The sequence below is a fragment of the Budorcas taxicolor genome, chromosome 1 (assembly GCF_023091745.1).
Source record: "Budorcas taxicolor isolate Tak-1 chromosome 1, Takin1.1, whole genome shotgun sequence".
NCBI classification, from domain to species: Eukaryota; Metazoa; Chordata; class Mammalia; order Artiodactyla; family Bovidae; genus Budorcas; species Budorcas taxicolor.
Genome location: NC_068910.1, coordinates 171,198,945 through 171,215,117, shown reverse-complemented (window position 1 = coordinate 171,215,117; position 16,173 = coordinate 171,198,945). Strand labels below are relative to the sequence as shown.

At 36.7% G+C, this 16,173-nt stretch overlaps 1 protein-coding gene across 1 annotated transcript in view; it reads right to left on the bottom strand.

Annotated features, from left to right (window-relative positions):
• IFT80 (intraflagellar transport 80) overlaps positions 1 to 16,173 on the bottom strand; it is a 118,598-nt gene that overhangs the window by 90,552 nt on the left and 11,873 nt on the right. The window contains exons 3-5 of the mRNA XM_052640738.1: positions 14,324 to 14,434; positions 12,538 to 12,606; positions 2,842 to 2,951 (exon numbers count right to left, since the gene is read on the bottom strand). Of these exons, the coding sequence (XP_052496698.1) occupies positions 2,842 to 2,951; positions 12,538 to 12,606; positions 14,324 to 14,434 (290 nt within the window). The remainder of the gene's footprint in view (positions 1 to 2,841; positions 2,952 to 12,537; positions 12,607 to 14,323; positions 14,435 to 16,173) is intronic.

Here is a 16,173-nt window from a genome sequence, read left to right as displayed (position 1 = left end):
TATAATTTAGGATATCACTTATACAGTACATATATTTACACATTATACATAATGCATACACAGTTTTCAATTATTTCTTAAGGTATTAGGCATTTTGTGAAATTCCTTTGAACCATGAGCTCCTTGAAGGCAGAAACTATGTTCTGTTTCACCTTGAATATGTTATAGTACAAGGCTTACACTCAACATAGTGCCTGAGATATAGTAAGTATTCATCACATTCTCCCTGATCGACTAAATAAACAGAAGTTTCTTCACTATGAAACCAAGTTCTGGGCCTCTAGAAGAGTCCCTAAAGCTCTAAAAGGAAATGAAGTGTACACTTTTGAACTGTATTCTACAAGCAGGAATTAAGTAAGCATTCTTTTTTGTGAACAGTCTAAAGTTAAGTATATATTTATACCCAAGGAAAAACTGCTGGAGCTTTAGTTTTCCAAAAGGAATAGAAGATTTGCATTAAATTATGAATTTCATTTAACTCCTTTGACTCTAGCTGAATTTTTCCCTCCACTATTTCCTGAGTCAAAGGTTTCACTGAGCCACAAAACCAGAACTTTATCAATGGTGATATAAGCATCTTCCTGAGTTTAATTTATATATGCTTAATTACAGGTATCTAAACAAATCACGGGCTTCCCTGGTGGCTCAGACAGTAAAGAATCTGCCTGCAATTCAGGAGACCTGGGTTCAATCCCTGGGTTGGGAAGATCCCCTGGAGGAGGGCATGGCAACCCATTCCAGTATTCTTGCCTGGAGAATCCCCATGAACAGAGGTGTCTGGCGGGCTACAGGCCATGGGATTGCAAAGAATTGGCCACAACTGAGCAACTAAGCACAGCACAGCACAAACAAATCATATATTTATAAATTGAAAGATTCATTGGGCCTGCTTTTGCTTTACGATTTCAAAGAACATTTTCAGGGTATAAATGGTATGGAAGGACTTTGACTAAAGGCGGGAAGAACCAGTCCTCTTCCCTAGCTTCTTCCCCTTCTGTTGTGTCACAGTTCTTGGCAGAGTGTTCCACATGCAGTAAAAATATAAATACACGATGACTGTATGGAATATGTATAGCATAATTCTACACAGAAGTGACTAATATGGAACCTCAAAGTCACTTCTATATCCTTACTCTCCAAATTCTCTATCTACTGAACTGTTAAACACAATGCTTCTTGGGAATTCCCTGGTGGCCCAGTAGTTAGGACTCTGAGCTTCCACTGCCAGGTACCCAGGTTCAATCCCTGGTCCAGGAACTAAGATCCTGGAAGCCACACAGCATGGCAAAAAACAAACTAAAAACCCTGATGCTTCTTCTTAAAACACTTTTATCCCTTCTGTAGCCAGTGAATCTCCAGCACCAAATCCCTGACCTATTAACTGGCCTCCTTGCCTCTAATTTATTAGCGGCTGAATAAAAGTTACAGATGACATAATAACACCATAACATCAATAATAACAATTGCACTTTATTGTGTACACTCAATATTTTTATTATATGCACTGTCCTATGTACTTTGTAATTTAACTCATTTAATCCTCACAACAATCCTATCAATTAGGTATTAGGATCACATCTAAGAGATGAGAAAGCTTAAGCTCTGAGATATTTTATAATTTGCCTTAAGTTACACATAAGCAATGAACATTTGAACCCAGGTGACTAACTCCAAAACCTATATTTCTAATACCTACTCTATACTGTGTTGCTATCAAAATATGAAGAAAATGATTCTGCCTCTTCACACTGAAATCAAACATCAAAATCTCAGAGATAGGCTTAAAGATTTTCCATCAGGAGGAGAAGGGGACGACAGAGGATGAGATGGCTGGATGGCATCGCTGACATGATGGACATGAGTCTGAGTGAACTCTGGGAGTTGGTGATGGACAGGGAGGCCTGGTGTGCTGAGATTCATGGGGTTGCAAAGAGTCGGACACGACTGAGAGACTGAACTGAACTGACCTGTCTTAACTGCCACTATTGTTCTGCTTCCCTGTAACTGGTAAAATTATATATACCCAATTTGTTCTAAGCATTACATTGACTCCCCCCCAACCCACTTTAAATAAATACTAAAAGAATTCTAGGGTCTTAGAGAAAGTTCAAGGGTACTGAACAGACAGTGGGGAGGAGGGGGAAGAAGACACTAGAGGTGATAAAAATCAGTCTAAACAAGTTCTTAAAGTTTTATGATTTAGTCTCATTCTGTCTCAGATCTATACATGTGAGGCTGACTGTGCTAAATTTGAAATTTGTGCCAAATTATGCAAACATATTTATGATTTACTGATATAATCAGAGTTGGAATAAGAGGGAAGTGAACCTTGTTGGAAACATCAACAAGTATTCCCTGTTCTATAATATAGTTCAGTTCAGTCGCTCAGTCGTGTCCGACTCTGCGACCCCATGAATTGCAGCACGCCAGGCCTCCCTGTCCATCACCAACTCCCGGAGTTCACTCAGACTCACGTTCATCGAGTCTGTGATGCCATCCGGCCATCTCATCCTCGGTCGTCCCCTTCTCCTCCTGCCCCCAATCCCTCCCAGCATCAGAGTCTTTTCCAATGAGTCAACTCTTCTCATGAGGTGGCCAAAGTACTGGAGCTTCAGCTTTAGCATCATTCCTTCCAAAGAAATCCCAGGGCTGATCTCCTTCAGAATGGACTGGTTGGATCTCCTTGCAGCCCAAGGGACTATAAAGGGTGATAAAACCACACACTTGAAAGCCTCGACTATAATAAGACCACCCCCGGAAGAAAGGGACTCCTAAGAAAGTGACCTCTTACTGAGCAGTCTGGCAGATCCTGATAACAATATACAAATGCCTGAGAAGTACCTGTAAAATTTTAGCATTTGGTTGAAGCGGTTTAATGATCAGTTGCTTGCCTGCTGTATAAAGAACCTTTTCTGAATCAGGGCCCCATGCTACTGAATACACTGGTGTTCCTGTAAAAAGAAAAAAGAAAAAGATAAACTTTAATTATCATGCTTTATAAAACGGAGATTTAGGAAAGTCAAAAAACCAATTTGGGGTATCATTTCATTTCCTCCTTATTCAGTGGACTATCCAAACTGGAGTATATAGCCTGATACTGAAACATAAAAGGCAAAGTAAATAAGAGGTTAGGGAAAGTTTTGCTCTCTATCAAGTGTGGCTTTGGCCTGAAAGTTAGGCTAAAGTATTGCCAGGATAAAGTTGACTCCACTTCCATGGGAAAGGTACAAGTTTGATTTACCCACCATACTGGGTAAATCTGTTTTCAATTTCCTAGGACAGGAATCCTAGAGATAAGATTTAGGTATTTTTTAATTTGATTACTTCACAGATTACCTAATATCTTCTGGAAGACTATGCTTTGTTTGAGCCTATTTTTAAAAAAATGAATATCATATCAATTGAGAGCGTTAAATTATCTGCAGTCCACTGTCTGACCCAGTTACCTATTCATTAGAATATATTCATTAGGGAAGTGAATCAAGGTTATACAGTTAACTATAAAATATTAACCCATTTATATTTATAAAATCAAGCTTTTAAAAATTGTCTAGGATTCCTAAGTCAGGCTATTATAGTAGCTGAATTTATGTGAATAAGTGAATAAATCTTTCAGGAATTTACATTCACAGTAAAATGAAATCTGAATCTAAGGATTTATGAGCAATCAGTAAGATGTGTTTATTGAAATGGAAAACCCAACTGACTGAATCAACAGGGAGCAATCAGCAATCAACAGGGAGTAAATTTCAGTAAGATAAACGCTCTAATTGGGTTTCCCAGGTGGCACAGTGATAAAGAATCCGCCTGCCAATGTATAAGATGCAGGAGACTTGGGTTTGATCCCTGGGTCGGGAAGATTCCCTGGAGAAGGAAATGGTAACCCACTCCAGTATTCTTGCCTAGGAAATCCCATGGACAGAGGAGCCAATAGTCCATGGGGTCACAAAAGACTTAGCAACTAAAACAACAACTCAGTGCTTTACAGGACTTTTTGTTGTTCAGTTGCTAAGTCATGTCTGACTCTTTGCAACTCCACGGACTGCAGCACGCTAGGCTTCCCTGTCCATCACTATCTCTGGGAGTTTACTCAGATTCATGCCCATTGATGGTAATGCCATCCAACCATCTCATTCTGTGTCATCCCCTTCTCTTCCTGCCTTCAATCTTTCCCAGCATCAGGTTCCTTTCCAATGAGTCAGCTCTTCCCATCAGGTAGCCAAAGTACTGGAGCTTCAGCATCAGCATCAGTCCTTCTAAAAAATATTCAAGGTTGATTTCCTTTAGGACTGACTGGTTTGATCTCCTTACTGTCCAAGAGACTCTCAAGAGTCTTCTCCAATACCATAGTTCAAAATCATCAATTCTTTGGCACTCAGCTTTTTTTATGGTCCAACTCTCACATCCATACATGACTACTGGAAAAACCATAGCTTTGACTTTGTCAGCAAAGTGTTGTCTCTGCTTTTTAACACCCTATCTAGGTTTGTCATAGCTTTCCTTCCAAGGAGCAAGTATCTTTTAATTTCATGGCTGTGGTCACCCTCTGCAGTGATTTTGGAGCCCAAGAAAATAAAACATGTCACTGTTTCCACTTTGCCCCCTTCTATTTGCCATCAAGTGATGGGAACCAGACTTAGAGGACTTAGAAAATCTGATTTAGACCTAATCCAAAAAACTCCATAAGCATTCCCTCCATAGTATAGGTTAGATATCATACGGGGTGTAAATTTCCTGGTCAGTTGGTGACACCTAGGATTGTCTTGATTCAGAGGAACCTACAGATGGCCAATGAGACTGCTCACCTCAGAAGGTACTTCTTCTATTCTTAGTAACTACATTCTCTTGGAACATTATCTGGGAGTAGCCAGGAGCTAACCTGGGCTTCAAAGTAAATCTCCAAATGAACAGAGTTCAACTGTAATAAACTCCCCAGAAAATGTAAATCAAAATTTCAGATATTCCAAATGTGATTCTTGGTAAGCACTATAAGGAAATATGGGAGTAAATTACAGGTTCCTTCTTTATTCCATTATTACAGTTGCAATTATTGTGCAAAAAAGTAAATTTATATATTTTAATTATCAATTATCAAAGCTTCATGAATACACTCAGTAAAATTACACTTTCCTCAGTGTATACAAAACTATGACAAACATCTACCCCCAAGGAAATAATTCAGTAAACGCAACTCCCATTGAGTTATACAGGATGTGACTCTAGCCTTTTAGTTGTGGTAAAAGACATGGTTTGGGGTATAGGATGAAGAGCTAGGGACTCTTATGTCCTCTTTCACATTGAATCTTTGGCCCCATTAAGTCAGCTGTGTCACCATTTCCTTGTTTATAAACCTTATAAATCTTCAGAATACTTACCTCCTGTGTTGGGATGTGGAGATTATTCATTTCCTGCTTATAAGATAATTTTTTAAACAATAATACTGTTAAAGAAACAGGTATAGTAACTTAAAGAATAAAACAAAATAAGCTTATAGAGGAAAATTTAAGCAATTCCTTTGTTAAAATATGTGGTTTTTAATCACATTCCCTCAATCCAAAAACAAAAGGAATTTTTTATGATAAATAAGCAATCCTAAATAAGATCAACAGCTGCCTTATTAGTTACGGCTTCCTAATCAGCAATATTCAAAATGTATGTAACATCAAGAGCTAAGAGAATGTGTCTTTATATTCATTCTTTACATTTAGAATAAAATGCTAAGTGTGAAATTCCTGTATATATGAATGTCTTTATTGCTATACAACTTTGATTTAGGTGGTTCTGGAGAAGATTATTGAATGTGGATGAAATAGCTTCATAATGAAAACAATGATTTCTATTATTTAAAAAAATCCATCTTACTAGCATTTGAAACAAATCTCTAATATTTTTTAAATGTTTTTTAAAAACATTTGCTAAAGCTATACTTCACTTTGCAAAGTCAGTATGGAAATATAGCCTTCAGGTTAAAAAACTTTACAACAAAAAATTCAGCAAATCATGTAATGAGATGTTATAAATTTCATCTTTAACAAAAATGGACAAAAAACATAAATAGTTTTGTAATAATTAATTTCTTGCTTTTTATACTGGGAATTTTTATTTATGCTCTATTTCAGTTAAGACACTCAAAAAGATCTTGTTTTTCTGACTTTGTACACTAAGATCATGTGATCTTTTTGACATTTTTTAAGAAACCACATGCACCTGGGGTTGTGTTAAATGTCAGACCCTTATCTCTCTGTAAAACAAATTATCTAAATTCTTTCAACCTGTTGAAGGCATTTTAAACCACAGAAGAGGAGACAAAAATGTATTTCAATTGTTTTAAGGAAGTACATGGTCAAATACACCATGTTTTTCACATTCATACTAAAGGTATCCCCTAAAGTGTTGTTTTCACATGTTTTTAAGAATGCTTTTGAAACAAACGCTTCACTATTGCCATGAAGCATTAGCTACCTTTGTGTTGAATGCAGTATAGGTCTACACCGAGTGAACATAAGCAGGTAGAGAAGAATTTGGCACTCTATAAGCACTATCTATTAGTGACCACCACTACTACTTTGTAATGAAATAAGCAACCATTTGTTATTGTGTTGCTCATGGGAGTAGGCACTTTATCCTTTAAAACCTAGTTAAAATATGCTGCAATATTTGCCAGGAAGCTTTTCAATTTCTTTGGTGGTCAAATCATTAAGAATTCAAAAACAAAGAATTATTTCCCTTTCATTCTATTTGTAGAGACATGTACTAACAAATAAGTAATATCAAGTGGAACTTATTCCTCAAAAAAAAACCAAACAACTTTTTGGCTGTGTATGTCACCAGGTCAGTACAGAGAAAAAAAGCTAAAATGAAGGCATGTGTTTCTTTACTTTCTATCCTCAGTCACCTCTCCCTTGGGGATCTCAACTTCCTCCATAGCTTCACTTTTCACCTTTCTGTAACAGACTCTCACATTAATATTTCAGCCTTTATTTCTGAGTTCTAACAAATTTCCGTCTATCCCAAAGACATGCCAAAACGTCAAACTCTACATATTTGTATATTATCCCTCCCCATGTACTCCCTCATTCATTCTTCCTCTGAATTCTTCACCTCTTTACAGGGCGATCATTCCTCTCAGCCACTGAGAACTACGCACTTTTTTCAACCACTCTCATCACCATCTCTGTTCAACCCTCACTGTACATTAGCAGAGAACACCTCAGTAACCTCCATACCAGTCACTCCAACGTAACCTCTACCTCCTCTAACTGACCCTACATCCTACTGCTAAGGTAATCTTCCTAAAGAGTTTCCCAGGTGGCACAGTCGTAAAGAATCCACCTGTCAAGCAGAAGATGCAGGTTGAGTCTTTGGGTTAGGAAGAGCCCCTAGAGAATGAAATGCAACCCAATCCAGGATTCTTGCCTGGGAAATTCCATGGACAGAGGAGAGTTGCAGGCTACAGTCCACGGGGTTGCCAAAAGTCAGACATGACTTAGAGACTAAAACAACAACAAAACCTACCTGAAGAAACAGGCTTTATCTCTTACTCTCCTGCTCATCTTTTAAAGATTTTTATATGGTTATAGAACAAACTCCAACCAGACTTCCCTGGTGGTCCAGTGGCTAGGATTCCCTGCTCCCAATGCAGGGGGCCCTTGAGTTCAATTCCTGGTCAAGGAACTAGATCCCACATTCTCCAACTAAGACCACAGTCAAACAAATAAAAATAAATTTTTTAAAAGAAAAAGTATAAATTCCAACTCCCTTCATTTAATGTCTGAGGTTATCTGTGTCTTGGTCCCTCTGGCAGTAACATCCCTCACACAGTTTACACTTGGCCCAAGGGGTCCACTCCCCTTCACCTGACTCCCAGGCTTTATGCTAGTCTGCCTCTGTGCCTCTGATCATCTAACTTCCTCCGGAGCTCTGCCGCATTGCCAACAAGCCCATTTCCCTACCTAATTTCTTTATCCTTCAAAGTCTAGTTAAAAGATGCTGCAGTATTTACCAGAGAAGGTATTCTGACACCTTCTCTCCCCTCAAAGCATTCATCTCTGCCTTCCTGTCTTCCCACAATGCCTTAAGGCAACCAGCACACCCTGCCTTGTGTTATTTATATTTCCTTTACTAAATTCATTATAGGTAGCTTCCATGTTTTGTCATCTCTTTAATCCATTTGAATACAGTAAGGGAAATGTTCTTAAAGGTTCTTAAATGTTCTTAAATACTGTAAGTATTTCTCTCTTCCAATTTTAATTTATAATTAAAATATACAATGTATTGCAAGATAGGGCATCATTATAATTATTCTTGGCCTACATATTACTTTTCTCTAATAAGGAAAAATAACTCTTGATAAGCACCAGTAAGAATCATTTTTAAACATAGTCAAATTCCATCCCTATCCCACTAAAAAACAAAATTAATGCTTCTTCTGCATTGGAGAAGGGGATGACTATGACTTTTTCTATCTTTATGTCTGCCTCCAATTATCAAGAAATGAATTCAGGAATTTTTCTATTCATCAAGGAATAAGTACAATTAACATGGAAATGTAGTAAAAAAATCATAAAGTGTTTTCAATATTGTTTACATAATTCCAAGTCTTAGAGTAATTCAGGCTTATGTTATTCCATTTTTGTGTCAAAATTTAGTTTTTCTCCTCAAAGGAGCTCAGCATCCCCCACCTCCACCTGCCTTGGTCATTTTACTTGAGATTTTAGCAATTAGCTCTCAGTAGATTAGATTTATAACTATCCTCAAAACTTGTAGCCTATAACAAATCAAACAAACCTTATAAATAACTAGGGACTTTTCCTTCAGGGTTAATGTCATTACAACTTAACTTCTCCAATGATTTTTCCCAGAAATAAAACGGGGAAACACTATGCTTACTAGGAAAGTGTGGGTGGGAACAATGACCAAAAATTCATAAATTAAAATCATGGTTCTATAGTGAATTTATAATTTTTAACCTAGAAAAAGATACTAGTTATTAAGCTGAAATACTAATGGGTTAACTAAAATAAAATCTACCTAATTTAGTTTTGCTCATTAATCTCATAATTAACATAAACCTTGAGTAAGAAGAATAACAAGATTCAAATAGGATAAAAATGATCAGCAATTTAACAGCATTTGATATTAAGGAAATTGGAGCCGTTTGGAATGCTGGTGTAAAATACCATTATGTGAGTCAATGAATACATAATAAAATTACCTATCCTATATGACATAATATGTAATTTAGCTTTTAAGAAAATCCTATTTATCCATTTATCTGGAAGGAATGAACAAAAAAAGCACCATCCATCCCTCTCCAAAATAAATACCATACACAAAAACCAACTCAAAATAGATCACTGACTTAAATGTACACACTAAAACTATAAAACTCTTACAAGAAAATACAGGTGTAAGTCTCCATGATTTTGGATTTGGCAATAGTTTCTTAGATATAACACCAAAACATAAACAATCAAAAAAAAAATAGATAAACTGAATTTCATCAAAACTTTTGTGCTTAAGAGACTCCCCTGGTTGTCCAGTAGTTCAAAATCCTCCTGCCAATGCAGAGGATACGGTTCGATCCCTGGTCTCAGATAGACCAGGACGGAGCAACTAAGCCTGTGGCCACAATACTGAGTCCACATGTCCTAGAGCCTGTGGTCCACAAAAAGAGAAGCCACCCAAATGAGAAGCCCACATACTGTACAACTAGAGAAAGCCTGCATGAAGCAACGAAGAGCCCATGTGTTGCAACAAAGACCCAGTACAGCCAAAAATAAAATAAATATTAAAAAAAAGAAACTTCTGTGCTTCAAAAGATATCATCAAGAAAATGAAAAGGAAACCCACAGAATGGGGAAATCATATATCCAAGTTGCAAATCATATATCCCAATGGTCTATTAACCAAAATACATAAAGAACTCTTACAACTCGACAATAAAAACACAACCCAATTTAAAAATGTGCAGAGAATTTTAATAGGTATTTCTTCAAACAAGATCTACAAACAGCCATTAAGTACATGAAAAGAGGCTCAACATCATTAGTCATAACAGAAATGCAAACCAAAACTACAATGAGATACTACTTCACAGTCACTAAGATGATTATAATAAAAATATAGTAACAAGTGTTGAGGATTTGGAGAAATTGGAACCTTCATATATTTCTAGTGGGAATGTAAAATTGTACGTTTACTTTGAAAAAAAAAAGTTGAAGAAGACTTTAATTTACTGATATGAAACTATATCCAATGCAGTTCACAATTCAAGTGAAAACAAGTAAGGAGCATATTGTAGTAGATGCAGTATGCCTCTGGGAATGTTTTCTGGGTGGCCAGAAAACAGGGGTAATATGAAAGACAAGGGTAGTATTCAAGAGATAACTTTATACCCTTTTTAACACTTCAAATTCTCAACTATGTGAATTAGTATCTATTAAAAATTTATACTTTAAAAAGATGTAAGCACTCCCTGCAAGGCATATACGAACAATCAAACTTTTATGATCACTATTATTGAAAACTGGGAGTAGGAAATGGCAACCCACTCCAGTATTATTGCCTGGAAAAACACAAGGACAGAGGAGTCTGGGGGCTGTAGTCCATGGGATCGCAGAGTCAGACACAACTGAGCACAAACACACATTATTGAAAATAGGAGTTGCAAACCCAAATCCCTTCAGAGGTTTATGTTGTGTTCTACCACGTAATATAAATGAGTAAAGTATCCTACGTGGAGTGTAAGAAAACTAAGAGAAGTTTAAAATCCAACTGCCACCACTGAACTCCAGCTGATTGTATTTATTCTGGAAAGCAGACTTAATGTTGCCAGTTCTTCCAATTTTTCAGGATACCAAAGAGATCCATATAAGAATGTAAAATATCCTAATCTTTAATGCTGGGCCTGGACCATGCTAGTGGGCTAGATTCAGGACACAGGCCATCTTTGGCCTTTGATGAATGAAAAGTCCTTAATTCATGAATATATTGGGTTTCCAAACTTCCTCTGCAAGTCTGGGAATTCTAAATGCATTTTCTGTATAAGAGTGAAATAAGCAGCAATCTGTTTTCCAGACCCATTATACAGACAAATCACAGCACTGAACCAAAAGTGCTATGTCTTCTACCCTCTATCATTAACAACGTTTATGTTAAGCAACTTAGTCTAAGTTTCAACTTTAGACTTTGGAAAGTCCAAAATGGTAGATCCCAGAGGTAATCAAAGGGAAGGAGATGCCTATGAAGAATTTAAAGAAAGAAAAGGAGCCTTATGGTGACAACTGGTGAAGAATCTCAGGTAAAAATTCAGATTTTTGTAGTGGGTAATAAGATAAGCTTTCAAAATTTCTCTGAAGATCTGTGTCTTCTCTAGGCAACATATTTAGTAGAATAGAAAAGAAAGGAAAAAAGGGTATGTATCAGTAGCAGCTATAGCTGAAAAGAACTGCAGCCTCAGCTCCAAGGAGGTGATAATAATCTCTAAAAGAATTTTGTAGTTGCTTATAAGTCAGACATCATAAGGTAAGAATGCCAAATAATTAGCAGTAACAAAAATTATAAAACCAAAAGTAAATGCCTATTCTTATTAGCTTAAAATAAAATTTATTTTCTAAAGATATACTTTATTACTAAAGAAACAATACATTGACATTTTTTTCCTAACTGAAATTTGCTCATGAATGTTTCTATGAACTCTGAATTTTCTACTCATAGATAAATATTCTACTTGGAGATCATCTGTACCAAAGACTTAACCTCAGGAGATAATCACTACATATCACTTATAGTTACTTTTGCTAACATTTGGTTCATGTGTAGCTAAAGAAATATAACTATTTTAACACTATCCTAAGAGTGAACATAATTTAAAAAATGAAATCTGCCAATTTTTGGAAGTCAGTTGTTGGAGATGCTTCACAATATGACTTTATCATATAATTCTGAAGAACAGTCTGCAAGCTTTTTGGCAATCTATCTCTGAAGCAGATATGTGCTCAAGACAACATTAATCTGACTTCTGGATTGATTTTATAGGCACTTCTTCCCAATGAGTATGGAAAACCAAGATGCTGTTCTAAGCAGTTTTATTTTACCAAGTTTTGGATCACGAAAGTGTCTGTTCCCCTTCATTAGCACTGAAATCAAATGTGCAACATAATTTAGAAAGGGTGCTAATATTAAGAAGTTATTAGAATTATTAAGTATGGATATTGAATGTATTCTATTATTATTAGACACCCTATGCTATTTCAGATAGAATATGCACATAATGCTTCAGAGTTCTATTAAAAAGAATCACTAGCCTATAACTCTATTTTTATAGATTCATTAACAAAAAAAAAGTCCTTGAGTATTTCTTACATTTCTGGGCTCAAATAAAAGTCACCATGCCCCATCAGGAAACATGAAAGTAAGAGGAAAAAGTTTAAATAGAAGTAAGAGATTTCAGGTTTTGAACGTGACCAAAATCAATCTGAGGAACTACATTAGACTGCTTTTATCGGAAAATGTTAAGACATTTATAATACATACCTTGATGAGCTAATGTCGATCTTAGCATTCCAGTCTTTGACCATATTTTTATTTGTCCATCTTCTCCAACTATAAAAAGAAAATAATAATTGATATTTTACCTATAGGAAATATATGTAAACATTATATTTACATATAAAAATCAACTCTATCTACACTAATGCACATTTAAAATTCAAACACGTTTCTCTAATTATATGTCACTGCTTCACAACTAAAAATTTACCTGAAATTACTTTGAAACAATTTTATCAAAGTAGCCTTTCATGACAATAATTGTTTTTCCTTTAATCTTAGAAGATTCAAATAATGCTCTCATTTTCACTGACATCTCCATCCAAGAAGCACTCTAAGAAAAGTGTTTTCAGTGTAATAAGAAGAGTTAAAGCCAAATTCCAGGGAGTAGGGGACTGAATGGAGTGAAGTAACAGACTACTCTTTTGAACAGTTTGCCTGAAAAGGAAAGAAAGAAAGAGGAAATCGTAGCTAGAGTTATTTATTAGAGGAAGGATTTTTATTTCTTTTTCCTCAATTTTCAAGATAAATAGCATCTAAACACATTTACACGCTGGGAAAAAGAAAAAAAAACTGGAAAAGGAGAAGTTGAATAAACAGGCAAGACAAGAGACAACTCACTGATAAAAGTCCTACAAAAGGCCCAGGGGACAGGTGTCATGGTTTTCAAATATAACTACAAATTCTCTGTTATTCTCTCTTTTAAGAAGTTAAGCTTAATTTCTCTCTCCTTCAGTCACTAATACTTAGTGACTTGCTTCTAATAAAATATGGTGGAAATGATGGAGTATGACATCCAAGGGTGGGTCATAAAATATATGGTGGCTTCCATCCTTCTCTCTTGGATCATTCACCCAGAGAGAATCTCCAGCGGTCACGCCTGCTGTAAGACCAGTCAAGTAGCCCTATGGAGAAGTCCACGCTGCAAGGAACTAAGTTAGGCCTCAGTCATAGAGTCACAGAGGAAGTAGGACCTCTTGCCAACAGCCATGTGAGTGAGCCATCTTGGAACTATCCAGCCCCAGTAGGGCTTCATATGACTGCAGCCCCATCCAACTTCTTGATTCTGAGACAGAACCACCCAGCTAAATGTTCCCTGTCTCACAGAAACTCTTAGCTAATACATGTTATCTTAAGTCACTAACTTTTGGGATAATCTGTCATACAACAATAGATATCTAATGTAACAGATGAAGATGAGAAACCCTCAATAGGGAAGGAGATGGAAGAGAGATAGAAAGGAGTAAAGTTAAATGAGAAAATTTTGAATTTTGATGGCTCAGATGGTAAAGAATCTGCCTGTAATGCAGGAGACCCAGGTTTGATCCCTGGGTCAGGAAGATCCCCTAGAGAAAGGAATGGCAGCCCACTCCAGTATTCTTGCCTGGAGAATTCCATGGACAGAGAAGCCTGGCAAGTTACAGTCCATGGGATCGCAAAGAGTCAGATATGACAGAGCAACTAATGTGCACGCATGGGCACACAAACACACACACACATATTTAAATGAGAATATTTTGAAGAATTAAAGCTTATATTTATTCAATATCTGATTATTTCAAAACCTTCTTGACAGAATGTTCTCCATTAGCCATGTAAGACAACTAATATGACACTCTGAATTATAACATTATATAGCAGTCTAGATCAATACTGTGCCAATTACTTGCTATTATATAAAAGACACTACTGCTAAATTAAAACATTCTGTTCTTCTGGAAATTTTTCTTTAAAAAATTCATTTTAAATGTCATTTCTGCAGATAACTTACCTGTAACTAATGCTGTTCCTTCATAATTCCATCGTCCTGCCAGCACCGCTCCACTGTGAGCGTCCACACTTTTTTCCACTCTTCCTAACTTAGAAATCAGATGAAATTTGCCTAAAAGAAATTATACTTGAGAAATCTATTTTATTAATTTATCCAATCAACAAGCATCTGTTGAGTACCAACTATTAGACTAGTCAGCATGGTGCTAGGCATCAGAGATACAGGGCAAATAATATAATTATTCTGAAAAAGAGGCACAAAAGCGAAATTACAAAACCTTGAAACAAGTGGTGTGACAGAATATATATATGATACTATGATAGTTCAGAGGGACAATAAAATTCTACTGGAATATGGTCAAAGGAACCCAAGAGGAATATCAACAAAGTCTTCTGTTTAAGCAGAATTTTGAAGTTTTGCTTTTTTTAAAAAACGGTTATAGAAAAGCTAGAAAAAGTTATATAACCTGAAAAACAGGTTGTAGAAGGAATTATGGAGATCTAAATAGTTGAACACTGTTAAAAAAAATTTAAAAACTGAGGCATATTGAAAAATACTGAGTTTATTTGCACAGAAATCAATTCCAATTCAGCAGTGCCAAACCTTAAGCAGTTAGGAGTGCTCCAATGACAGGAGCTCAGGTACAGAGAAATGACAAAACTAAGGATATTACTGACTGACTATAGCCTAAAGCCTAGTTGGCTGTCTGTGATTGGTTATCCTTCAGTTTCAATTTTGTAATCCTGAAGCATTCATTTACAGGCTTAGATTTTGACTTGCTGAAGTATACACCATTAGAGTCACCTCAAGTCTAAAGGCCTCCTTCTTTAATTTAACGGACAAGCCCAAATGTTTTAAATCCTTGCCTTATTTTATACTGTACCAGGCACCGGATAGACAAAAAGAAGTAGATTATTTGGTTGCTGTCATCGAAAGTTCACACATTTATAGGCAAACAGCAGAAAACATTTTAAAGCCACCTAATGCACCTGACTTACATTACAAGACCTAAGCAAAGTATTTAAGAGATGTCAAGGGAACAAATCAACTATACAAAGAATAAGTACTACTGCTGCTAAGTCACTTCAGTCATGTCCGACTCTGTGCGACCCCATAGACGGCAGCCTGCCAGGCTCCCCAGTCCCTGGGATTCTCCAAGCAAGAACACTGGAGTAGGCTAGCATTTCCTTCTCCAATGTATGAAAGTGAAAAGTGAAAGTGAAGTCGCTCAGTCGTGTCCCACTCCGGGCGACCCCACGGACTGCAGCCTATCAGGCTCCTCTGTCCATGGGATTTTCCAGGCAAGAGTACTGGAGTGGGGCGCCACTGCCTTCTCCAAAAGTACTACAGGAAGCCAAAACAACTGCTGTGTTGTTTTGAATGATCATGAAGTCTAGTAATATATAGTTTTTGATAAAATAATTAAGTACAGTTGGTCCTCCATATTCAAAGGTTCTGAAATCCTTGGACTCAACCTACCAAAAAACAAACAAAGCCCAGAAAGCTCCAAAAACAGAACTTGAATTTGCCCTGCACCATCAACTATTTACATAGCATTTACATTGTATTTACAACTATTTACACAGCATTTGTATTGTACTAGGTATTATAAGCAGTCTAGAGATGTCTAGAGATGACTTGCTTCCCTAGTGGCTCAGAGGGTAGAAAGTCTGCCTGCAATGCAGGAGACCCAGGTTCGATCCCTGGGTTGGGAAGATCCCCTGGAGAAGGAAATGACAACCCACTCCAGTATTTTGCCTGAACAATCCCATGGACAGCAGAGCTTGGTGGGCCACAGTCCATGGGGTAGCAGAGTCCCACACAACTAAGCAACTTCACTTTCACTTTCA